Raw genomic sequence first — 24325 nt, 5'->3', positions numbered from 1 at the left:
TATTATTATTATTATTATGTATTAAGAAATACAATATAAATAAAATAAAATGACATGAGAATTGTGGACTAATTTCTCACCAAATATAGTCACATGGGACCCTTCGTCGTAAAGGTCATGGAATCCAATGAAAGCAAAATCCCAAAAGGCATTGCGGATTGCTGGAGAACGTTTGTATATCTCGGCCAGAGTTCTTGCTTCCTCCTCTGAGTTGATTATGGCAAGGTGTGCTCCTTCTTGCTCACATGTATAGCGAGCATCCTCCCATGTCCTGGTTATTGTATGATGCTTGTAGAAGGAGCCGACCGTAGGGAACAGCTCGTAGCCAAAAGCCGGAGGCTCGTCTAGAACAGTTCGAACTACATGACTCATTTAGTATGAATTCCATTCGTATTTTAAACCTGAAGAATTATCCCAGATTATTTCCTGACTTGCAATCCTTAGAATTAGTAACAAGTGCTGTCTTTAACACTGACATTGTAATTTATTTTTAACCTTACAAATTTGAATATCCTAACATTAATTCAAGTCATTTCTCCTATTAGATTTTGTATTAAAAACTAATTCAAATTCAGTTTTCTTGCAAGTTCAGAATAATTTGTAACCTGCCCTCAAAGAAGATTGCATACAACATTTCGCAACTTTACAGGAATAAAGAAATACAGGTATTTCGATATATGTAATGGAGGTATGGGCTTAATTCTTTCTGCAAATAAAACTTTCACTTACTCCGTCTTAGTTCAATAATATATTTACATGTATATGGCATCTTAGAAGGATTACAGTGAGAAAGCAGAAAACTCCATGGAATAAAGTTGTATATCAACAGATAGTTCTTGTAGCGGTTTAAGTGGCTTAATAAAGCAATAACAAAAAGGAAAAATACATTTGAAACATTAAAAAAGTAGAATTGTTAAAAACATGTCATAAAATCAAACTTAAGGAAGATAAAATACACGAAAACTAACGACAGGATGTGGACTGAGGAAAAAACCCTACGGGGATGTGGATCGAAGAACTTTTATGGCTGAAACTTCAACAAAGAAAAATGTAGTTTATACCTACTTATAGTTAATACTTATTTATTATCAAAATCATTAAAGAAGTGGAAATAAGGAACCCTACTTGTAACATAACCACAAAAAAAGAAAACAAACTCTGATGAAATGAAGTTGCGTCAAAGAAAATTAAACTTTAATATTTCAAGCGACCACCTTCACCAAAGAAATAAAAATAGGAAAACATTTTAAAATGAATCAGGATTACTAAGGTCAAACTTAATGAAAAATTAATTTAAGTTACAAAAGCGTTAGAAAAATCTTGCCTCGTGGCAACGTGGAGGTGGATGTAAGACAACATTACACCATCATAAATTACAATTGATTTCTGATGGAATGATCGACGGTTAAACTCCTGTGACAAACTAAAACGTGAAATGAAATGAAATTAAGTTACATTAGGAAATTTCAAATTTGCTTACTCCAAGAGAAGGCAGAGCCCCCATGGAGCACAGAGCTCACGGGCAACACGTCCGCTCTACATGATGCCGAAGACAGAATTTAACCCTGCGAGGAGCTTCCCGAAAGCAGCCCGCGCTGGGTGGAGCAACAGGAAATGGCAAAGCCAAGTTAATGACCAATGATCGCAATGGAGTTACTTTTCGATTAATTTTTAACCAATCAAATTTAAATTTTTAATTTCACCCTTGAATTGTCTCGTCCTTGGAAACATCTCGAAGGTTTTATCTTGTGCAAGGCCCAGAAATATTGACGCGCGTGGTACAGAATGTCCCACAAATTTCGATGAAAACATTAAATACAATTTTAAATGATGCATAATTTACTTGAAGAAGGCTAAATATATGAACTCCTGCAGCACACGTCACAGTTACAACGTTTTATACCACATCATGAATGCTGTGGTTCTTTTGTGTTTTAAATACATGACAACTCGAAATATACACTGTTTTGTAAATAATACAGTATCAAGAAAGAAACATTTGTACTGTAGTAACTCAAATGGCCTCGAAATACAGATATAGCTCTCCTTCCAAAATCTTCGAACATACGAACCTAAAAGGAAACACACAATTCAGTATTAAACTAGTTTGTTAAAGATTAAACATATTATCTGACATATTGTTATAAAAAGCACATTATGTGATTATATTGCATAAACAACCGGTAATGTGATATACAACGTTTTCCCCTTATCTGCGTTGGATGTTATTTTTCTTCCACTACAAGCCCTGATATTGATGTATAGATTCATTCGCTATTCCTCAATCGTTTGTGTACCTTGTTCTTCCAGTTTATTTGATTAATCCTTCTCTTCCTGATTTTATTCAGTGTTAAAAACGATCGAGGGGATACACTCAAAATACTGGGCCATGTTTGTTGATGTACAAAGTTCTTGCACGGAAGGTAATTTTCAGACAGAAATTCCTCTCTCATTTAATTCAGTATACTGGATAACCTTCTGGTGCAAAGATATTCCACAGGTGATATACAACACTATTCCATGAAAATCTCAACTTGTACAAATACTGACATACAAAGTTCTTTGAGGCTTCTTTTGTTAGACACTTTAATACATATGTACGTGTGATGTATGATCTTTTATTATTCAATCTCGGTCACTATTTTCTATGAAGTACTTTTCAACGTCATAGCATTTTCATATAAAGATGTCCACATATTTCAGGTTTATGGATTAATTCTTTGTAATTAGTTTCAAATTTTCAGATTGTAGTCTACTTACTTAAATTGTGAGTCTTGGATAGCTCTATCAAACAAAACAAAATTCGAAAATCATTTCCGGCCTATATACAGTACCGGAAAAACGGACTAAAATGGCTTGTTCCTTTCCTCGTTTTCTCGTCGATTCAAATCCAAGCCAAATTAATTCATTTACAAAATTCTTTCTGTAATGTGTTCCCTGGTTCAATACCCTCAGGCATTTTCTGAGGTTTTGAAGAATATACACACCGAATATAGTTATAACGACTTAAGTGAAACTCTGGACTGATTCACATTAGCGCTCGTAGTGGTGCTTAAGTGAAACAATGCACAGACTCACATCAGCGTTCGTAGTGATAGAGAAAAAGGGCAAACTGCTAACCTAATTGACCGGATAATGATGATTAAGAAAAAGATTGTCATTTTTAGGAATAATTAAGAAGTATATTCTCATACTTTATTATGTTTTTATTTACTTAAAATTCGTGGCTCATTGCGTTGCTTGCCTGAAGGTCTAGAACTGTTTACATAGTATTTTTAAAATCCCTGGAACACAAATAAATATGTATTGAGTGCTGAAGTGACTATACAATATTATTATTAATAAATTTTCCGTAAAGAGAACAATAGATTTTAAGGAAAAAATTAAGAAAATGCTCCTGTACTAAGGATGATCTTATATAAGGGTGAAGGAATTGGCCTTAAATAAGAACAGAGTTGATGACTACAAAAGAAATCATAAAGCTCGTTCATTCCTGTGCCATGCAGTATTGCAGTCTCTTCCGCTAAGGAGAAGTTGTTGCATACGGTTTGGCAGTACGCTGTTTGACGTTTCAAAGTGAACCTTCTAAATAAGCAGGATAACTGGTTGTTATTAATATTCCTTTGCCTACTTTAAGTCCCATATGATACAGCGTCAATCCAAAAAATCAGAACTAAAACATCTACCGAAATTCTTCTCAATTGTGGATCTGTTGATGAGGACTAGAAACATCATCAATAGGATGCGAATTTCAGATGGAAGATGATGACAACGATAATAAAGATGATGAAAATGAATCTAAGCTTCATTAACAGAGGAAAATTTAGCTTACAGTGTTCAGTAACTTTACATCTCATAACTCAGGAATGCAAAAAATTCTTTCAGTTTTGTTTTCACTAATTGTACAATGCATTGCATTGATAGACACAAATTATCAATTTGGAAGTCTTACAGTAACCGTAAATTCGGACATATTAATACATATTTACAACTGTTGCAGTATTACATAACTCAATAACGTGAAACAATGAGGTTCAAGCTAATTAGTACACAATCAAACTACATGCACGCAGTGGAATCATACTGTAAGTTAATAAGTTGCGGGAATGTACAAGCTTTTCTCATTTGCTCTGGAAATAATTTAATGTCACTTGATTCTCCTTATTTTTAGACAATCCGAACAATAATATTGGTAAGTTCATGTCAATCATCTTCGTAACATCAACGTTCAAATCTATTATTGAAAACAATGTCTGATATCAGGAAACATACCCTTAATTTAGAAAGAAAAAATATTTCCAATTAATCGTAAAAGTTTTAACCTTATTCAAAATATCACCCTCTATTAGATACGGGCCCCGACGTAATTTTAATTGACTCAGTGAAACTGTTCATCATGTTACCTCTGTCTGTAGTGATCGGAGGGATCCTTCTGGTGGTCTGAGGGGGAGTGCAGTCTGTATGATCATCTCGACTGCAAGTTCTTCTCTCGTAATCGATCTAAAACACCAAATAATTACATTAGAACTATTGAAGTTATTTTAGATACTTTCAGTGAGAATATATTAGAGTATGGTTGGATTGTATGAGATCCGCACCAGGATTGCTTGATTCGAAAACTGGACAAAGTCCAAAGAGAAGCACCACGATTTGTCTGGGTGACTTCCAACTGAGCAGTGTTACGAAAAGTTTGCAAACTTTGGTCTGGGAAGACTTGGCAGTAAGGAGACGAGGTGTTCAAGAAAGAGGATTGTTCCTAACAGTCAGTTGAGAGTTGGCGTGGAATGAAATTAGTAGACGAACAAGATTGACTGTTTTCTTTTATAAAAGTAGGAAAGATGGCAATATGAAAATAAAGTTGTAATTCAAGAGGAACAATTGGGACAAATTCTCATTTATATGAAGAGGCATTAGGGATTGGAACAATTTACAACAGAATATGTTAGATATATTTCTAACTTCTTAGACATTATTTAAAGAAACAGGTAAACCATTGATAGGAAATCTGCTACCTAGGTGAGTGCATTAATGCTGATGATTGATTGATTGATTGATTGATTGATTGATTGATTGATTGATTGATTGATTGATTGATTGATTGATTGATTGATTGATTGATTGATTGATTGATTGATTGATTGATTGATTGATTTGAACTAGTGAATTAGTTATTAACTTTTGCCACCTGCATAGTGTAATAGTTAGCACTGTTAACTGTCATCCTCAGTGGCCCGAGTTCGATTCCCGGCACTGCGAGAAACTTAAGAATGGCAGGAGTACTGGCATGTGGGTAAAATGACATATGCCACTTGCCTCCATTGTAAGCATGCCCAAAAGAGCTGCATCACCTCGGGACGACGGAACGAGTTTACTTAATTTATCAATCTTGATACTTCGTTTCGAAGTTCAACATGCAAAAATGATTGTTAGAATCTGTGATATAAACTATACATATCATGAGATATCGTCCTTGGTAGGTGCATGAGACATTAATCTACAACAAATTAAGTCTGAGCAGTGGTGGTTTTTGTGAAGTAAGTCAAATAAAACACTCTGTTGTACTAGTTTACGCTACCTAAATGGTAATGATAGACCGCGAGTATGTGTGGAATAATTTTTGAACATTAAATACTCTACAAAAGGGTCCCCGACGGTATATATCTGCAGAATCTGTGAAAGAGAGCACTCATTAAGCGTTTTTAAGCTACGGTTTTTCAGTAAACAATGGAAATTAAAATTAAACACCATATTTTGAGTGCTGGGGATGTACAATTAGGGACACGGCCGCTTCCTTCCAACTCCTAACCCTTTCCTATCCCATCGTCTTCTTAAGATCTGTGTCGATGCGACGTAAAGCAACTCCTAAAACATATCCTTATTCAAGTTAATAACTTTATTAATATAACAATATCCTCTACAATGCATACATTGTATGTGTTATGATATGTGTCATTTTAGTGAAGATGCAGGAGTAGTTGAGATATCACGTAAAGGGAAAGGAGCGAGCTAATTGGCAGGCGGTCGAAAGGGCTGTGGATAAACAACATACTAAGCTACGTGCTTGCATCAGGAGGAAAATAACTAATTTTTCCTACAGGGAAATATTATAAGGACTATCACAATAAGTTCAAAACTACTCCCGTGCGACGCCAGTGGGGATCGATATTAGGTCGATGTTATAACGTCGTTGGGCTTCCGAAAACCTCTTGTGTACGTCTTTAATTTTCGGAATTACTACCCGCATCCCAAAGCATGTACTCAAAATCGTCATATTTCAAAGCCCTTCTCACCATCCAGCGAATGTATATGAGGTTCACCAAGTTTTCTTACATGTCTTTATTTTCAATTATTTGGTACCACTATTTTGTATAGTGTATTGTGCCCTATCAGAGGTCTGAACCAGTGATCCAGGCACGTAAAATTCATATTTTAATGTCACACCTTTGTGCTGATCACGGGTCATAGAAGCGAGGGACGCGAAGAGTGAGAATCAGTGGAAATTTCTCTCTCGTTGGGTCAGTGTTATAGCCCGAGATTGTACGAAATGGATGGAAAATGTCAAAGTCGTGAATGGCAATGGACAACGTGACTTTGTCGCGAGCTGTGTTACTGAAATGAACCAATATCCCAAACAGATATTTCCAGGCTCGCCAACCCAGCTTTTAACGAAAAAAGGTAATTAGCCCCCAGATATGCACATTAATAGGAAAATAGAAAGCTTTACTATTTATCTACATAATTTAGGAAAAAAATTGACCGAGAGATATGCGCTAGATAATCCCGATTTATGCAAATTACGCAGTAGGAACCTTAGCCTACAAAGGAAGCTTCGCTATACCATTCTATCTAGATGGCCCGTGAGGGGTCTCCCCCACTTGGCTACAATGCTCGAGGGGTGCCTGGCAGATTACGGGAAAATATACGATCGAATTCACTTCTGAATATGATCAAAAATCCTCAAATCATACTAGCCACTTGTGGAACATACTGTCTCACTGATACTCGCGATACCAACGCAATGAGCTGTTACCCTCAGTCGAGAAGTTACGCGATCAGCCATCTTGCACCCTTTGTTAATACCTGCACCTCATAGCCACGAGTCTGTCCGCACGTCAGGTGGCGCGAAACATTTTCGTGGTGAATGTCATAAACTTTGTCAATCATGTAACAGCTCCCAGGCTGTCTTCGCCTAACGCGGCGCGAAACATTTTCGTGGTGAATGTCAGAAACTTTGTCAATCATGTAACAGCTCCCAGGCTGTCTTCGCCTAACGCGGCGCGAAACATTTTCGTGGTGAATGTCATAAACTTTGTCAATCATGTAACAGCTCCCAGGCTGTCTTCGCCTAACGCGGCGCGAAACATTTTCGTGGTGAATGTCATAAACTTTGTCAATCATGTAACAGCTCCCAGGCTGTCTTCGCCTAACGCGGCGCGAAACATTTTCGTGGTGAATGTCATAAACTTTGTCAATCATGTAACAGCTCCCAGGCTGTCTTCGCCTAACGCGGCGCGAAACATTTTCGTGGTGAATGTCATAAACTTTGTCAATCATGTAACAGCTCCCAGGCTGTCTCGCCTAACGCGGCGCGAAACATTTTCGTGGTGAATGTCATAAACTTTGTCAATCATGTAACAGCTCCCAGGCTGTCTTCGCCTAACGCGGCGCGAAACATTTTCGTGGTGAATGTCATAAACTTTGTCAATCATGTAACAGCTCCCAGGCTGTCTTCGCCTAACGCGGCGCGAAACATTTTCGTGGTGAATGTCATAAACTTTGTCAATCATGTAACAGCTCCCAGGCTGTCTTCGCCTGACGCGGCGCGAAATATTTTCTGCACTATGTCTTTAGACGTTGACACGAACGTAACTAAATTACGCTAAGCCGCTAATGTTAAAAATTCGCAATTTAGTAACTTACAGCAGTGAAAGGGCAAAACTATGTTCAAAAAAGTGCGCGTATTTTATTCTGTACCGATAAACTACCGTGACAGTGACTGTGTGCAGTAGGAAATCCGGGACCACTGCTCCAGGATTGTGAAGACAATGAGATGCATGTATGACCTATCTACAGAACCCGAGACCATGGATATGGGGCACTAAACCTACCAGACAATGGAACCTAGGAGGTTCGAACCACCACCCGAGAAGGAGTCATCTCTTAACTAATATAAACCTCATGCATTAACACATTCTTAATTCATGTCAATAGTGTGTATACCGTTAGAACTAAAGATGAGCTGTGAACATATAACATACCAGTTTGCACGCGTTGAGGAGAAGGTCCTCTAAGTGGATTTTAAAATAAATTTGTGTGGTATTTTTGTGTTTTATTTTATTCTAATTGTTTTTTCACAACTGACTTTATGTCGCACCGACACATATAGGTCTTATGGCGACGATGGGATATGAAAGAGCTAAAAGTGGGAGGAAAGAAGCAGCTGTGGGCTTAATTAAGGTACAGCCCAATGATTTTCCCGATGTGAAAATGGAAAAAAAAACAACAACAGGAAACCACCTTCATCGCTGCCGACAGTGGGGTTCGAAACCACTATCTTCTGGATGTTAGCTCACAGCTGTGCGCTTGTAACCGCATGACTAACTCGCCAGGAAATATAATTTTAATTGGGTATTAGTAAATCTATATAAAGGGATGTAAAGTAAATCCAGTAGGCTTTACGAGTTTGCTGGATTGTAGCGGCTGGGTGATAAGTTAATGAGGGATAAACAGACATCAACTTAATGTTTAATGATGGGGGAGGGGTGTATTTCTGAAGACGCCCGGCTCCATCGCTAAATGCTTAGCGTGCTGGCCTTTGGTCAGAGGGGTTTCGGGTTGGATTCCTAGCAGTGTTGGGAATTTCAATCATCAGTGGTTAATGTATGAGTCGTCTTCATCATCATTTCATCCTCATCACGACGTGCAGGTCGCCTCCGGGAGTCAAATCAAAGGACCTGCACTTCGCGACCGAACATGTCCTCGGACACTCCCGGTACTGAAAACCAATACGCCATTTCTGAAGATTGTTCGTGGATAAAGTAATAGAATCGTCTATCCCTTACCCGAGTGTCCAGGACTACTGTTTGGATAAAGCCGGGCTGAGTGGCTCAGACAGTTGAGGCGCTGGTCTTCTGACCCTAACTTGGGAGGTTCGATCCCGGCTCAGTCCCGTGGTATTTGAAGGTGCACAATTACGTCAGCTTGGCCGGTAGATTTACCGGCACGTAAAAGAACTCCTGCGGGACGAAATTCCGGCACCTCGGCTCCTCCGAAAACCGAAACAGTAGTTAGGCCTAGTGCGACATAAATTCAATGACACTGTTATTAATATTTGGATGGGCTGATTAAAGCGTCACTCTTTATCTGTTAACGAAGTTTCCTTTTATGAATTATCTAAATTAAAGGTAATTATTATTGTATTCTACTTGTATGAATATCGGCCGACGAAATTCGAAGCAATGCCCACGGGACAATAGCTAGTGAATTCTTTGTGAGGGAAAATAGGTTCTCCAGATGACTAGAAATCCTCAAGACTTTAGCCTTGTAAATTGTTTCTAATTTGCTTTACGTCGCACCGACAGACAAGTCTCATAGCGACAATTGGATGGGAAGGGCTAGGAATGGGAAGAAAGCGGCCTTGGCCTTGGTTAACGTTCAGTCCCAGCGTTTGCCTGGTGTGAAAATGAGAAACCACGTAAACCCATCTTCAGTTCTGCCAACAGTGGGGTTCGAACCCACTATCCCCGAATGCAAGTTCAGAGCTGCCCGCCCCCAACCGCACGGCCAACTCTCCCGATAACCTTGTTAATGGTAGAGTAGTGCATTGTTAGATTGTGTGTGTTTTTGGAATAAGAGTGAACAGCTATGGCATCACGACGAAATATGAAAAAAATATAAGGATTGAGACTGCCGCGCAAAATGAGAATTGAGAGAATTTAATGAAAAGATTTTGGAAAGAGAAAGACTTTTAAGAATCCAGGTTGTTACGGAGTTATCCGTGGTAGTTAGAGGTGAAAGAAGGTGCGGGCGGGAATAGGTCTCAACTACTAAATTAAAGTTAATTTAAAACTTTAACAAAGGTTATATTTTCTTTTCAAAATCAACAAATAACAACAACAGAGAAACGGGTACCAAGTAGCAGGAAAACAAGTTAATAAATTACATTTGCTGAGGTTCAAGCCCCGGGTGAATAATTAATGAACTCTAAGCTCCACTTTACCAATATTCAACCAGACCACCTGGGGCAGAATTCCCCTGAAATCAAAGAGCACTTGCTCTCACCAAATACATTGCGGCCTTCAAGAGGAACTCAAAACCTAATCTGAAACGAGCGAACCAGCTCCCAGTTACTCACGCCTATTTAAGGCATCCTCGACTTTTACAATCGCTTGCCTGCAGGCACAACTTACAAATTTACACAGGGGTATCATGTACCCAACCTATTGGGCCTACTCAGGAAAGAAACAGGTTAATTACATGGCCCAAAATATCAAATTTACTGGAGGCGTAGTTTGCACTCCTAATACACTTTTTAAAACCTAAGTGGCTCTAGGCCGATATACAGGGGCTAATCCCAAGCTAGGAAGGTGACACGTATGAGAAAACTTTAATGCATAAGGAAGAGAAGAAACGGTTATGAAAACGTAGTCACCTCAATTTCAAAATGAAGGGGAGTTCGAGAGGGTGAAGCACTCTCTATCCCCGCTTTACAGTAAAAGAGATATGAAGTTTTTTACATACACAGAAAGTTAATTTACATTTTAAAGGAATTGGTTACATATTAAAGGTTTCGAACCCTCCCCGAGAGTAGACTGCTGAGCTAGGAAGAAATAAAGATGTTAACAGGCCATTACCTTGTAGATGAGCTGCTGCTTGAAGAAAGAGGCGCTTCCCGCTCCCTGCTATATATTCACACACTGAGAAAGATGTTACTGAAGTGGCACCGAGACAAGAAAATCAGCAGTTTATATACCCTCGTGGAACATTCGAGAACTTTCATGAATGATAACAACCCGCCCACAAACTTTTATTGGCTACCAGCAAAATCTAATACACAAGACGATGAAGAAACACCTTATTGGTGGGAAATTAATTACAGAAATTTATGATTGGCTAATTTCAAAACTGGCGGAAGGAAAGGATTTATATTGCCAACCCACAAACCACAGAATAAAATTTAGTAAAAATAAAACTTAGGAATACAATATTTCTTCAAGAAAGTTCATTCCATTGCACCAGAGTGTGTTACCATAGTTTTGGGTAGCGACATCTGTTAGAGAATGTTCAAACTTCTTGATACGGAGCAAACAAACACAAATCAAAATAGACACAGTTCAGAACACTTCAAGATTACCAAATTTACAGTAGTGACATCTTCCGAGAAACCGTTGAGTTAATACAGTTTGTTAAAGTTCAGACTTTCTCCTGTAGAGAGGTTTCAACTGGCGCAATATTTGAATTCGCGGCATGGAGGTGTACCGCCCGGTACACAGGTTATTGACAGAGTTTGTGCCAAAACGGGCTAGAATGCTTAGCCAGCCGGTGAAGAATATGTGGCCTGGTTTAAAAGGAAATAGGCAGGCCGGGCACAAGGAAGTGTTCCTTTAAATGCATACAAGAAAACGGAGTCTTAGTTCTGAAAAAAAAACCGCACAATTATATTTGGTACTAGGCTAAGAAATAGAAATCATTTAGAAATTTCCAACGAGAATTATATGAGAGGATATGTCTGTCCGTAATAGGCCCTGGCAACTAACCTAGGAGAGTCTCTGCGGCCATCTTAAGACTCTGGCTAAATGGAGGTGTGATCGGAATATAAGAACTCAACAAGAGAGTTCTCTTAGCTACTCTCACCTCAATTCTCCATTTCCTCTTTTAAGCCGAGCAACCCAGTGGAAGATAGGGTACCCAACCCAACAGACTGAAATTGGGGGTGAGTGGAAGGCAATCGGAAACTACCACTGTTTAATTTTACCCAAGACAATCTCATGGCGTTACTCAATCATAAATCAGTGTGCGGAGTAAGTCTCCTAACTGGATCTCCGGGTTGGGGGAGCGGAGGGTACATGGTTGAGAGGAACATCAGAACGTGCAAATCAATCCATACATCTGTGGGCGTAGTTAGAAAGATCGCAATCTGGAATGCACGAGGTCTCTTACGGACAGATAAGCTTGCTAATGTTGAAAAAACAACATTACATGATCTGAACATTCTTAGACACGGCAAGACACATTAAAAAGTTCGTAACCACTTTGTCACCCACTCGGATAACACCGTATAATTTTCTGAAAATGAGGATCTGAGGCAGAATGGTGTCGCTGTAGTAATTCCTAAAATTTTAGCCAGTGCTGTCGTGGGATATGACCAAGTCTCTGACACAATAATCCCCATTATGTTGAATGCTTCTCCATTAAGGATCAACATCATTCAGGTTTATGCTCTTTATTCTGTCTCTTTGAATGAAGAAATCGGTGCATTGTACACATTTCTGGAACACACCATCAGAAAGATGCCTCAGAAGTAAATATTAGTCTTTCAGGAAGATAGGTCATATTACCAAAGACAGTCACTTGAGATATGTGGTTGGAGGGCACCGTTTACTGTGTGGGAAACGAACGTGATGAGAGTCTGCTGGAATTCTACGTTGGCAATAACCTATCTGCAATACGCTCTTCCAGCATCACTCATGGCGTCGATACACAAGGATTTCTCCTGGAGACAGGGTTCGAAATCACATTGATTTCATTTTGGTGAAGTGACGTTGGCGGACTTCTGTACTGGATTGCAAGATCTGTCCTGGAGCAGACTGTGGTATTGACCGTATTATGCTATCCATGAAATTTGCGGATCAAATTGAAATTGATCAAGAAGGAGAAAGTGAGGCTGGTTCGCATTACTGACAAAAATGTCCTCCAAGATTTTGGGGAAAGAATAAGACCAAAATTTCAGCTCGTACAGGAAGAAGAGCCAGACTCCCAAACATGGGACAACCTCAAGATAATCTTTAACTCATCTACCCCTGAACCAATTACTACGTCTCCCCAAGCTAAGTATCCCTGGATATCGAACACTACTCTAGGCTACTGCTGATAGAAGAGAGGCGCATACTGAAAAAATGTGGCATTCGAACCAAGCAAGACAAAGAAGCATACAGTGCTCTTTGCCGTGAAATGCAGCGCAATTACAGAACTGACAAGACACGGTTCCTCACTAGTATTTGTGATGAACTAGAACACCATCAAAAGTTCAATCAAACACGTGATCTTTTTAAATAGGTTAACAGCATTAACCAAGAGTTCAAACCACGCACGTGGGTGATTGATGTTGAAGATGGCAACCTCATTACTGAAATGAAATGGCGTTTGGCTTTTAGTGCCGGGAGTTTCCGAGGACATGTTCGGCTCGCCAGGTACAGGTCTTTTGATTTGACACTCGTAGGTGACCTGCGCGTCGTGATGAGGATGAAATGATGATGAAGACGACACATACGCCCAGCCCAAGGGCCAGCGAAATTAACCAATGATGGTTAAAATTCCCGACCCTGCCGGGAATCGAACCCGGGACCCCTGTGACCAAAGACCAGCACGCTAACCATTTAGCCATGGAGCCGGACACCTTATTACTGATAAGAACAAAGTAATAGAACGACGGAAACAATAGTGTGAAATGCTGTATTGTAAAGGAAAACGTTCTACTGAACAAGAAATTTCTATGAGGTATGACAAAGAACCTAATGTTCTTTTCAGTGAAATCGTGAATGCCGTCAGTCATCTGAAAAACAACAACGCTGCAGGTATTGATGATTTTTCGGCAGAAATGGTGAAAGTGATGTGGGAGGACGCCATGCGGTGTTTTAAATTCAGTATGTAAAATAGTGTGGAAAACTGGCGAATGGCCCTAGGACTGGACAACTTCTGTACCAATCCCTCTTTACAAAATGGGTTCCGTAAGGGATTGTTAAATTATTGTATTATTGCATTAATATCTCATGCAAGCAAAATCCTACTCTACATACTAAATCAACGTCTAAAACCATTCCTGCAACCTCCGATATCCGCGGGACATGCAGGCTTCGTCGGAGGTAAAGGAACACGAGAGTCAGTCCTGAACATGAGGCAGATAATAGAGAAAAGTCGTCAGTTTTGTGACCCTGTAACTTTTTTGCTTCCTTGACTACAAAAAAGGCCTGTGATTGTGTTATGTAGGACACGTTGTGGCAGGTGATAAAGGAACTTGGGGTTCCATTACATTTAATATTGCTAATGAATGGTCTCTATAAATAACTTAACATGCAGCAATCATAAAGGTGGATGGTGATATCTCACACATTTTAAATGTGACAAATAGAGTAAAGCAAAGTTGTATATTATAACCTCAAATCTACGAAATCTATGCAGAGTGTGACTTCAGGAGTACTCTCGATGCCTGGAATGGTGGAATATCGAATGGCAGCAGAACAATTACCAACCTGCGCTTTGCAGATGACACTTCCCTTATAGCTGGAAGTGAAGAAAAACTTAATGACCTATTTACAAGAGTGAAGAATATTAGCCTTCACTATAGTCTAGAGATAAACATGAAAAAGACCAAACTAATGGTAGTTCATCGGCAAGGTCATATCCTACTTACAGGATGTCTAAAAGCCCTGGAGATAGTAAAGGAATTCGCATACCTTGGGTCTGCATCAATGATACGGGAATCTGTGAAAAAGAGATCACAAGACGTATGGTTCTAGGTCGAACTGCAATAGTTAAACTCCCTAAGATCTGGCAGAACCGGACAATATCAAAAGCTACGAAGATGCGCTTGGTGGAATCACTAATGTGCTCAGTCTTTTTTGTTCGGCTTTGAGACCTGTACCGTGAATGTTGAAAGGCAAATGTCAAATTGATGACTTTGGGATGTGGTATTGGCGAACAATGCTGCGTTTACTATGGCCAAAAAGAAGAACTAATGTTTACATTCTGAACAAACTGAGGATCAAGAAATATTTATCTTCCCGTGTGAGTGAGTGTTACCTCCAGTTCTTTGGCCACATCTTCAGAAGAGAAGGAGAGGACTAGGAAAAGACCATTTTGTAAGGCAAAGTTGAAGGCAGTAGACAACGAGGAAGAACAGCAAGTAGATGGTTAGATCAGGCGAAGATCAGTGACCCGCCTCTTGAGATCATGTTAAGGAAAGCTGAAAACCGCTCTGGATGGAAGAATCTCGTCAAGGCTACAACGCAGATGTGTTAGAGTTATGAGGTGTCGACGCTCAGTAATGATCAAAACGACTAATGATGATGATAATGTCAATAATACCATGTCAAGTTACAAATATAATGTTTTAGTGAGTGACCAGGAGGTCGTATGTTCAAATCCCGCCCTATATGGGAAGTTCTGATACGCATCAATGCTCCATATGGATGTGTGGTATCTTCATCGAGTGTTGTACAGTGCTTATTGTATTTGAGATATGTGTTGGGGTGTTGTTGACTTGTATTAATTCCTTGTGTTTATTGCGAGTACTGTGTTCGGCTCATTCGGCACAGTGATGCCGAAAATTGTCGTTGTATTATTACACTAGCGGAAATGGAAAGTGTTACAGCATAAAGTACCACTCCAATATTTATCAAACTTTGTGGGGATGTTCATCACATAACACGTACTAGATGATTAAACTTTCATCCCATTCGGAATTGTCCATCACCATCGTCAGTATGAGGTATGACCCCCACGGTCACGTATACACTCTTGTACTCTGTGTGGCATGGAAGGAATCGGCCTCCGAATGTCATCTTGAGGGTTTCTTATTATGCCTGAAACACACGCTGTGTCAGTTCATGATGATTGCTGGCTGGAAGCTGGTATGTCGTATACGTCTTCCCATTACATCCACGACATGCTCTATGGGTGACAAATCAGGGAACCAGGCAGGTCAGTCAAGGATCCGTACATACCTCAAGGCATTTCTGGTGTGATCTTCAGTGTGGGCTCTTGCATTACCCTGCAGGAATATGCCATTTGGTACCCTCGTCATGAAGGGTATGACAACAGGGTTTACGATTCTTGCCACATACTGGCGGGTATTTAATCCCCCTTAAACAAGTACTAAGTCCTTCTTGTTGTCATATCCATTTGCTCCCCACACCATAATTTCAGGAGTTGGAGATGTTTGTGCCTCGATAATTACTTCTTCCTGTGACCTTTCACCAGGTCGTCTAAGGACATAATCACGTCGATCTGACCTCCACAAACAGAAGCGATACTCATCGCTGAACACCACAGAATGCCATTCGATGTCCCAGTTGGCTCTGGCTCTATACCATGCAAGTCTGTGGTTTGGTGTCAGCGGTAAACAACACATGGCTACTCAAGATCTCAATCCAGCTCGCAGTAATCTGTTACTGACTGTTCGTGGTAACACTGCCTGTAACCTCTGCACGGATATTAGCTGTTGTCATCCAACTGCTCGTTACAGCCAGCCGACGAATCCTGCGATCTTCTGGTCGTGTAGTCCTTCTGGAAGGACCCGTGCCTGCTCTTTGTGCCACATTATTGTCCTGAATCCATCTCGTCACTACTCGTTCTGTAGTCATTGCACTACAGCCAACTGTCTGCGCAATCTGTCGGTGTGATGACCCCATTACCCTCATACCAATGATTTGATCTTTCACTAAGTCCGAAAGTTGGCGATAAGCCGCTCGTGTACGTCCTCTAGGCATGCTGTGTTGCGATCTCTACTTGAAAAGAGACAATAACGTTAGACACATCCAACTGCCATCTTGTACACACACCAGCCTCCGTCTTTAGGAATGGCGTTTTCCTGTACCAACAATTACGTCGTATGAGGATGAAATTTTAATCAACATATCTCACAGGCATGGAAATAGTGGGGTACCAGTCTGGTGGCATTCGCTCAAGGTATTCATGTTGTAGCACTTCCTATTTCCACTAGTGTATTTCATGCTGGTGCATTTTGGAGGGAACTAGGCTTTCAGGAAAATTTTTCAACTGAATTCCGGTGCGTACTTCATGAATCTTTTATCTCAGTATCGTTGGGATTTTTCATAATGTAAAGTGCGTGCGTAGCGTTTTATATAATTGATATCACCTCAGCGGAAGTTAGCTGGTGGAAAGCGTTACTTATGATTACATTAGACACGTTCGTGAAATTACTAAGTGGTTTGAGAGAAGGAAGTTCAGGTCTATGAAAGTTTATTCCAGTGAGGCTCAACTTGTAGGATTCCACCAAGTATAACAGATATTTTATATTCAGAAGATCAAATTGACTGTATCGCTATCAACCTATCGAAGCCTTTTGATAGGGTAGATCATGGGAGAAAACTCACTAGTGTCCCCTATCACCTACCCCTTTATGATGCTCCGGCGGTATTCAGGGGTGGACGGTTCGAGAGGGCAATATTAAATTGATTCGCACAAAGGGAAGGGAGGCAGTTAACAACTAAACAACGTCGAACGAGAAGCGGACAACAACATCTGTTAAAAGGAGTTTGATTTCACCCCTTACGGATGCTATTTTAGGCAAAAAAACATCGCATCTTACTATTATACAGATTCTTCAGGGTCGAACCCCTGGCCAAAATTTTTAAAATTTTAAAATTTCTAATTTCTCGTAGGCGATAAAAGCACCCCTTAAACGATTGTCATCAGCAACAAGGTTCACATATTCATCTTCAATCACGTTGCAAACAATTTTCCCCCACTCTCAGAGGGGAAAGTGAAAGAAGGGATCTTTGTAGGGCCACAGATCAGGAAACCATAATTATGATAGAAATGTTTTCGTTTGAGGGACCTGCTACAGCGGACATGCTACATTGCGCAACTCCGATGCGGGTATATAAGCAGGGATATGCAGGCAAAGGGATTTGTGTGGCGATCGTGTCGTGCCGAGGTGCGTGCGTTAAATTGGGGCATGTGAACTATGGCGACATTATTAATAAGTGCGTCCAAACAGGACCAACGTGCTGTTATTCTGCTCTTAGCTGTCGAAGGACGAATGCCTGTGTACATCCATCGGAGAATGAATATTGTGTAAGGGTCAGCATGTGTGTCGAAAACCACCATTGTGGAAAGGTGTACCAAGTTCCGTGCGGGTCCCGTTTCGACACAAGACGCCGGTCAATCTGGGAGGCCAGCCTCATCCATTACGGACAACAAGCGGGCGGTGAATAAGGCTATTAGGGTGGACCGGTGAATAACCTATAGTCCTGATCTATCTCCATGCGATTATCACGCCTTCGATCCCTTCAAGAAGGCCTTGAAGTGTCGTCGCTTCCTGTCGGAAGAGGATGTGCAGCAGGCGGTTACGAAATTCTTCATGCACCAAGATACGGTGTTTTACCGCACGGGGATTTTCCACCTGGTCCGGTGGTGAGATGAGTGCCTCAATATTCACGGCGATTTTGCCTGATTGGCATCCCGATTCGAGTCTGAACGGCCGTCGAACGGAATCTTTTTGGTTGCCCCTTATATTTAAATATGAACATCCTGAAAGAAGTATGATTTCTGCAGAAAGGGAAGCTTGGATTGGTTCCAAAGAACTTGTTCATAATTTCTTAATAAATGTCCAAACTATGTACATTATGTAAGCAATATGCTAAAAAAGTATGAAGCCTTGGGGTGTAACATGACACTGAAAGTACATTTTCTTCACCCATATTTAGACCACTTTTCAGAAAAACCTTGGAGCAGTGAGTGAATAACAGGTTGAGGGGAATCACCAAGACGTTAAGGACACTGAAATACGGTACCAGGGACGATGGAATACATCCATGTTGATTGCTAAAACGTGATGATCTTACTAATGTGAACAAGAGGTATTTTCACTTTCTAATTTCTTTCTTTATTCATTCTGACATCAGTACGTATTTGCCAAAGGATGCTGAATAACTTGTTGGTTTCTTAAAAGAAATGTAAATGTACTCAAGAATATGAACATATTTTGATGCTACCGGGAGGAAATTAAAACTTACGTTTTCCATAAAAATGGTTCCTCATTCTTGCCACAGAGAATTTTATAATCGTGGTAACAATTTTGTCTTGAATATGTCTCTCCAGTCTGTACGATTGCCGCTCTTCGACAACATTTCTGGCAAAGGTCCCGCTAACACCCAGAAGCAGTCCTCTTACTCGCATGTTCCTGACTCTGTAGTCTCTCTGGAAGTAGGGTACTGTAAGGGCATTCATATCCTGTTTTTCGTTACCATTATCCAAGCAACAACGATTATATTGACCTGTCATATGCGTGAACACAAACTGGTTTTAAATCCTTTCTCCTTCGAAATGTATTCATTAGAATATATCTTAAGTTAATGTGCTTTTTTTTATTTTCATGAAATTTTTTTACAGCTTGCTTTACGTCATACCGAAACAGATAGGTCTTATGGCGACGATGGAAAAATAATGTTTTAGGAGTGGAAAGGAAGCGGCTATGGCGTTAATTAAGGTACAACCCCAGCATTTGCCTGGTGTGAAAATGGGAAATCACGGAAAACCATCTTCAGTACTGCCGACAGTGTGGTTCGAATCCACTAACGTCCGGGCGCAAGCTCACAGCTGCAAGCCTCTTACCGCACGGCCAACTCGCTCGTTATTTTCACGAAGTAAACTGTCTGCTATAAAAAGTGCAATTCAATGTGTATTTCATTACTGATTTTTATATACTACTTTCATCATATTATGGTTCGTTCGACTCGTTGGCTGAATGGTCAGCGTACTGGCCTTCGGTTCAGAGGGTCCAGGGATCGATTCCCGGCCGGGTCGGGGAATTTAACCTTCATTGGTTAATTCCAATGGCCTGGGGGCTGGGTGTTTGTGCTGTCCCCAACACCCCTGCAATTCACATACCACACCTAACACTATCCTCCACCACAATAACACGCAGTTACCTACACATGGCAGATACCGCCCACCCTCATCGGAGGGTCTGCCTTACAAGGGCTGCACTCGGCTAGAAATAGCCATACGAAATTATTATTATCATATGGTTGACGTGTAAACCATATTGTAAAGATATCCTTCATATACAGTAGTCTAAAACAACTGACATGATGCAGGAATATGGAAGCCATTTCTGTAATTAGTACACTTTGAATATACAGAATCAGTTATTAAATCCAACAAAGATCTCAAAACAAGTTTTGTTTGTACACCTGTGTTATTAAGAAGGTTAGACAAAAAGGCAATTTTTGATATACCGGTAGGTTATGTTCTACCGACTATAATGTTATTTTACTAACATTTCCTTCAACTAAGCTTTTCCCCTTAATAATGAAATCACTTACCTCACTATACCACAACCCAGACGCATTTCTATTATGAAGTGTCGAAAAACTGAATACGTTTGTTGACTCACAATAACATGTCATTCCTAGTTCAACAGTCTGAAGTTCGAGCGCAGATACCCACTCACAGAGTAACAGTAGTAGCGGAACCCTCCTCATCTGGAACAGAGAAATTGCTAACGATTAATTTATTTGCATCTAACGAAGAGTTTTCGAGAGACATGAGCATGGTATTTGGAGTCGACAAGTGTAGAATTCAACGCATCGAAATTGATAAACTGACTCAGGACCTAGGAAACTACCTTGAATGAAATAATCATTTCATTTACGTGAACGAATCGTATTCACGAAATTTCATTCAATTTTTGCCCTAAATGGAGGATAATAATTGTTTTCACACAAATCAAAAATAAAATTAGCGGTAAATTAATAAATACCATTATTGCTAGAGAATATATCCGACTCGTTGTTTGAATGGTCAGCGTACTGGCGTTCGGTTCAGAGGGTCTCGGGTACGATTTCCGACTGGGTCGTAGATTTTAACCTTCACTGGTTAATTCCAATGGCCCAGGGGCTGGGTGTTTGTGCTGTTCCACACATCCCTGCAACTCACACACGACACATAACACTATCCTCCACCACAGTAACACTCAGTTACCTACACATGGCAGATGCCGTCCACCCTCATTGGAGGGTCTGCCTTTCAAGGGCTGCACTCGGCTAGAAACAGCCACACCAAATTAGGTTGCTGGCTAGACCGGTACGGGGGCGCCAACTATAAGGACGTTCGAAGAACTGGTATACCCACTAAGAATGGTAGGTTCGGACACCTTCGCCGGGAAATTTTTGACTTAAATGATATCTAAAAATACGATTTTACACTACATAATGGCATCGTTTTACAATGTTTAATTTTAAAATCTGGCTGTAAAATTTTGGTTAAACAATTGAATATACAGAGGGTTATAGTTACCTCATTCGGATTTCCCTCCCCCGTATGTTAAAGTTATTTTCACAGCATAGTCAGAATTTTCGACATAGTCCTCGGATTTCTCCAATTGCCTATGGTAAAATTATTAGCCTTACACTAACTCAGCCAACGGACGTAGCCGTGTTGAAACACCAGATCCCGTGAGATCTCCGAAGTTAAGCAACATTGGGCGTGGTCAGGAGTTGGATGGGTTGCCACGCGCTGTTGGTGGGGGTAAGGGAATGGAGGAGCGGAAAGGAACTGGCCACCCTACCGCACGTAAACTCCGGCTCAGGAACACCTCTCCCGAGGTTCGGACCTACCTTCGGGCAGAATAACCCTTACCTACCTACACTAATTCAATATATAATATAATAAGGGAATCACAATCGAAGGAGAGGAAATCAAAACTCTGAGATTTGCCGATTATATTGTTACTTTATCTGAGTCTGCAGATAATCTGAAGGAATTCCTGAATGGTATGGACAGAGTCTTCGAGATAAATGAAATGCCGTATGGCTTTTAGAGCTACGAGTGTTCGAGGACAGTTTCGGAGAAATAGTACAAGACGAACATAAATAAGTCCAAAACAAAAGTAGTAGAGTGAAATCGAACGAAGTCAGGAAATGTCAGATCAGGAAATAAATTCTTAAAGAAAGTAGATGAATATTTTTATTTTGCTTGTAAAATAACTAACGATGACAGAAGTAAGGAAGACATAAAATACAGACTAGCACAAGCAAGGCCGCCCTTTCTTAGGAATAGAAATCTGCTCACTTGGAACACTGGTATATAATTCGAAAAGATGTTTTTGAGGATTTTCGTCTGAAGCGTAGCATTGTATGGAAGTGAAACCTGCACGATAACTAGCTTAAAAAAAGAGAATAGATGTTTTTGAAATGTGGTGTTACAGAAGGATCGAATGACGATTGAAGAGATACTAGAACGAATTGGTGAGAGGAGGTCGATTTAGCTAAACTTGTCTATAAGAAGTCATAGAATTATAGGACACTTCTTAAGACATCCAGCACTTGGTTAGTTGGTTTGTGAGGGAATTCTAGGCGGTAACAACAGGGCATATATATGATGTAAGATGTAATATTTACGTAAAAATGAAAAGTTTAACGCAATATAGGGTGGAATGGATGGCTGCATCAAACCTCTCTATGGACTGATAGCTCAAACAACAGCATATAATTAATTTGCTTTTTAATACGTAAGCGGTCTGAGCGACAATTTCGTACCATTTATCTCAAATATTTGGTCTTATTTTCCTAATCTAATAACTTCTGCAATATGAATACTTTACATTACAAGGTCGACGGCGAGAGGGCACCAAGGGCTCCATGAGAGGAGGGCGCACCGCACCATGAGCGGGGTCCTGTGGGCCAGCACGCCCATGATATTAGAGTACTCAAAACATGAGCGCGGGCATTGTCTTATGCATATGTATAAATCTCCAGCACGGAGCAAGTTAGCTAAGCAATTTACATTCGCTATATAGTGAGTTCCAACCCCGCTGTCGGCAGGCATTTAGTCTCCCATTTTCCCACCAGAAAAATCCTTGGGCTGTGCCTTAAGGTTACGGTTGCTAACTTCTCAGTTTTAGCTCTTTCCAATCTCATCGCTCATAAGAGCTGTCTCCCTTGGTGGGATGTATCATTCAATTAATCACCACTGATCTGCATTTAAGGCCATCGCCCAGGTGGCAGATTCCCTACCTGTTGTTTAGCTAGTCATGTCTTAAAAGTTGCAAAAAGAAATGGAAATTTATTGAATATCTCCCTAGGTAAATTATTTCAATCCCTAACTCCTCTTCTTATAAACTAATATAAACGAATATTTAACCCAATTTGTCCTCTAGAATTTCAAGTTTATCTTCATATTTATATGGTTACTACTTTTTAAAATACCACTCAGACTTATTCGTCTAATACTGTCTAATACAGCTCGGAACATACCATTTAGCCGAGAAGCTTTTCTGCATATTTGTAACGCTATTCTTTTGTCGGAAATCAGCCAGAACAATACGAGCTGCTTTCCTGTGGATTTTTTCCAGTTTTCCAAAAACAGGAAATTAATATCTCCAGCAGGCGACTGTTACTCCTTATTCATCTTTCCAATAACCAGTTCAATAACTGAACGCATATCTCCTTGAATAACTTGCTACTATTGTTGTAAAATCAACCGTACTCTAGTTAAATCTGGCATAATTGAAAAATCAGCTAATGTGAGATAATGTCATAGTGGCATATTTATCGGTTTAGTAGTAGTTATTTTTTTGACGTCAAGCCGAAAGCTGTACTTCTATGTATAAATATTATAAAATTTTGGACTTATCTTTCCACTTTTAACTAAACTCATCAAGAGTTTTTGAATTACAATTGTGTACCTAAATTAATCATTCCTATTTTACAAATTACTTAAGGAAAGGCTACATACACGTGAAATGCACTATTAGCCTATAGTAGCAGTTCGTAAACTGTTTTCTTTCACGGAGCACTTTTCCGCGTTGAGAATGTTGCGGCACTTCCAGCCTGCATTGGAAGGATTTCAAACGATAGGTAAAAATCTCGATAGATTACGAATCCTATCGAATAGTACGCAAGCCTCTGGAACGCTCGAGAATCACTCTGTATGTTTAGATTTTTAACAACGAGCCTGTGCAGCTACGGACTTTTGGCACTGACTAACGTTAAAATAAGGAACACGAGGTTTCTTCTGTAAATTAAGAACTACGGGTGTGCTTATCTGTTATTCTTTCTTGTATCGAGCAATTATTTTTGAAATTTCTGTAAATCATTTTAAAATTTAATTGTCTTATCTTGAAATTTAATTACTTTATTGTCAAATTTAAATAAATTATTTAATTTAGTTCACAATATTCACAATACAATAGTTCAGTTATCATATTAGTAAATTCCGCATAATGAAGGTTGTGTGTGGGCTTGTATACTTTAGGTACATTACATAAACTGTATCATAAAGTAATTTCCAAGACAAATGGCAAAAAGTTGTATAATGGGAGTAAAAGTATGGCACCCGATCAGTCTTATATTATTTAACT

The 24325-nt window shown here is 39.9% G+C and overlaps 1 protein-coding gene across 2 annotated transcripts in view; it reads right to left on the bottom strand.

The window, feature by feature from the left end:
- The window catches only part of LOC136874894 (C-type mannose receptor 2), a 62668-nt gene extending 42225 nt beyond the window's left edge, over window positions 1-20443 (bottom strand). The window contains exons 1-3 of one of the 2 annotated variants that reach the window (XM_067148599.2): window positions 20289-20443; window positions 4404-4500; window positions 81-359 (exon numbers count right to left, since the gene is read on the bottom strand). In XM_067148599.2, the coding sequence (XP_067004700.2) occupies window positions 81-359; window positions 4404-4500; window positions 20289-20372 (460 nt within the window). In that variant the 5' untranslated portion in view covers window positions 20373-20443. The remainder of the gene's footprint in view (window positions 1-80; window positions 360-4403; window positions 4501-20288) is intronic. The other variant, XM_067148600.2, reaches the window with a different exon arrangement.
- Between the last annotated feature and the right edge of the window lie 3882 nt (window positions 20444-24325).

This window comes from Anabrus simplex, chromosome 5 (genome assembly GCF_040414725.1).
Source record: "Anabrus simplex isolate iqAnaSimp1 chromosome 5, ASM4041472v1, whole genome shotgun sequence".
NCBI classification, from domain to species: Eukaryota; Metazoa; Arthropoda; class Insecta; order Orthoptera; family Tettigoniidae; genus Anabrus; species Anabrus simplex.
Note: the sequence above shows the minus strand (reverse complement) of the source record. Positions and strands in the feature narration are given on the sequence as shown.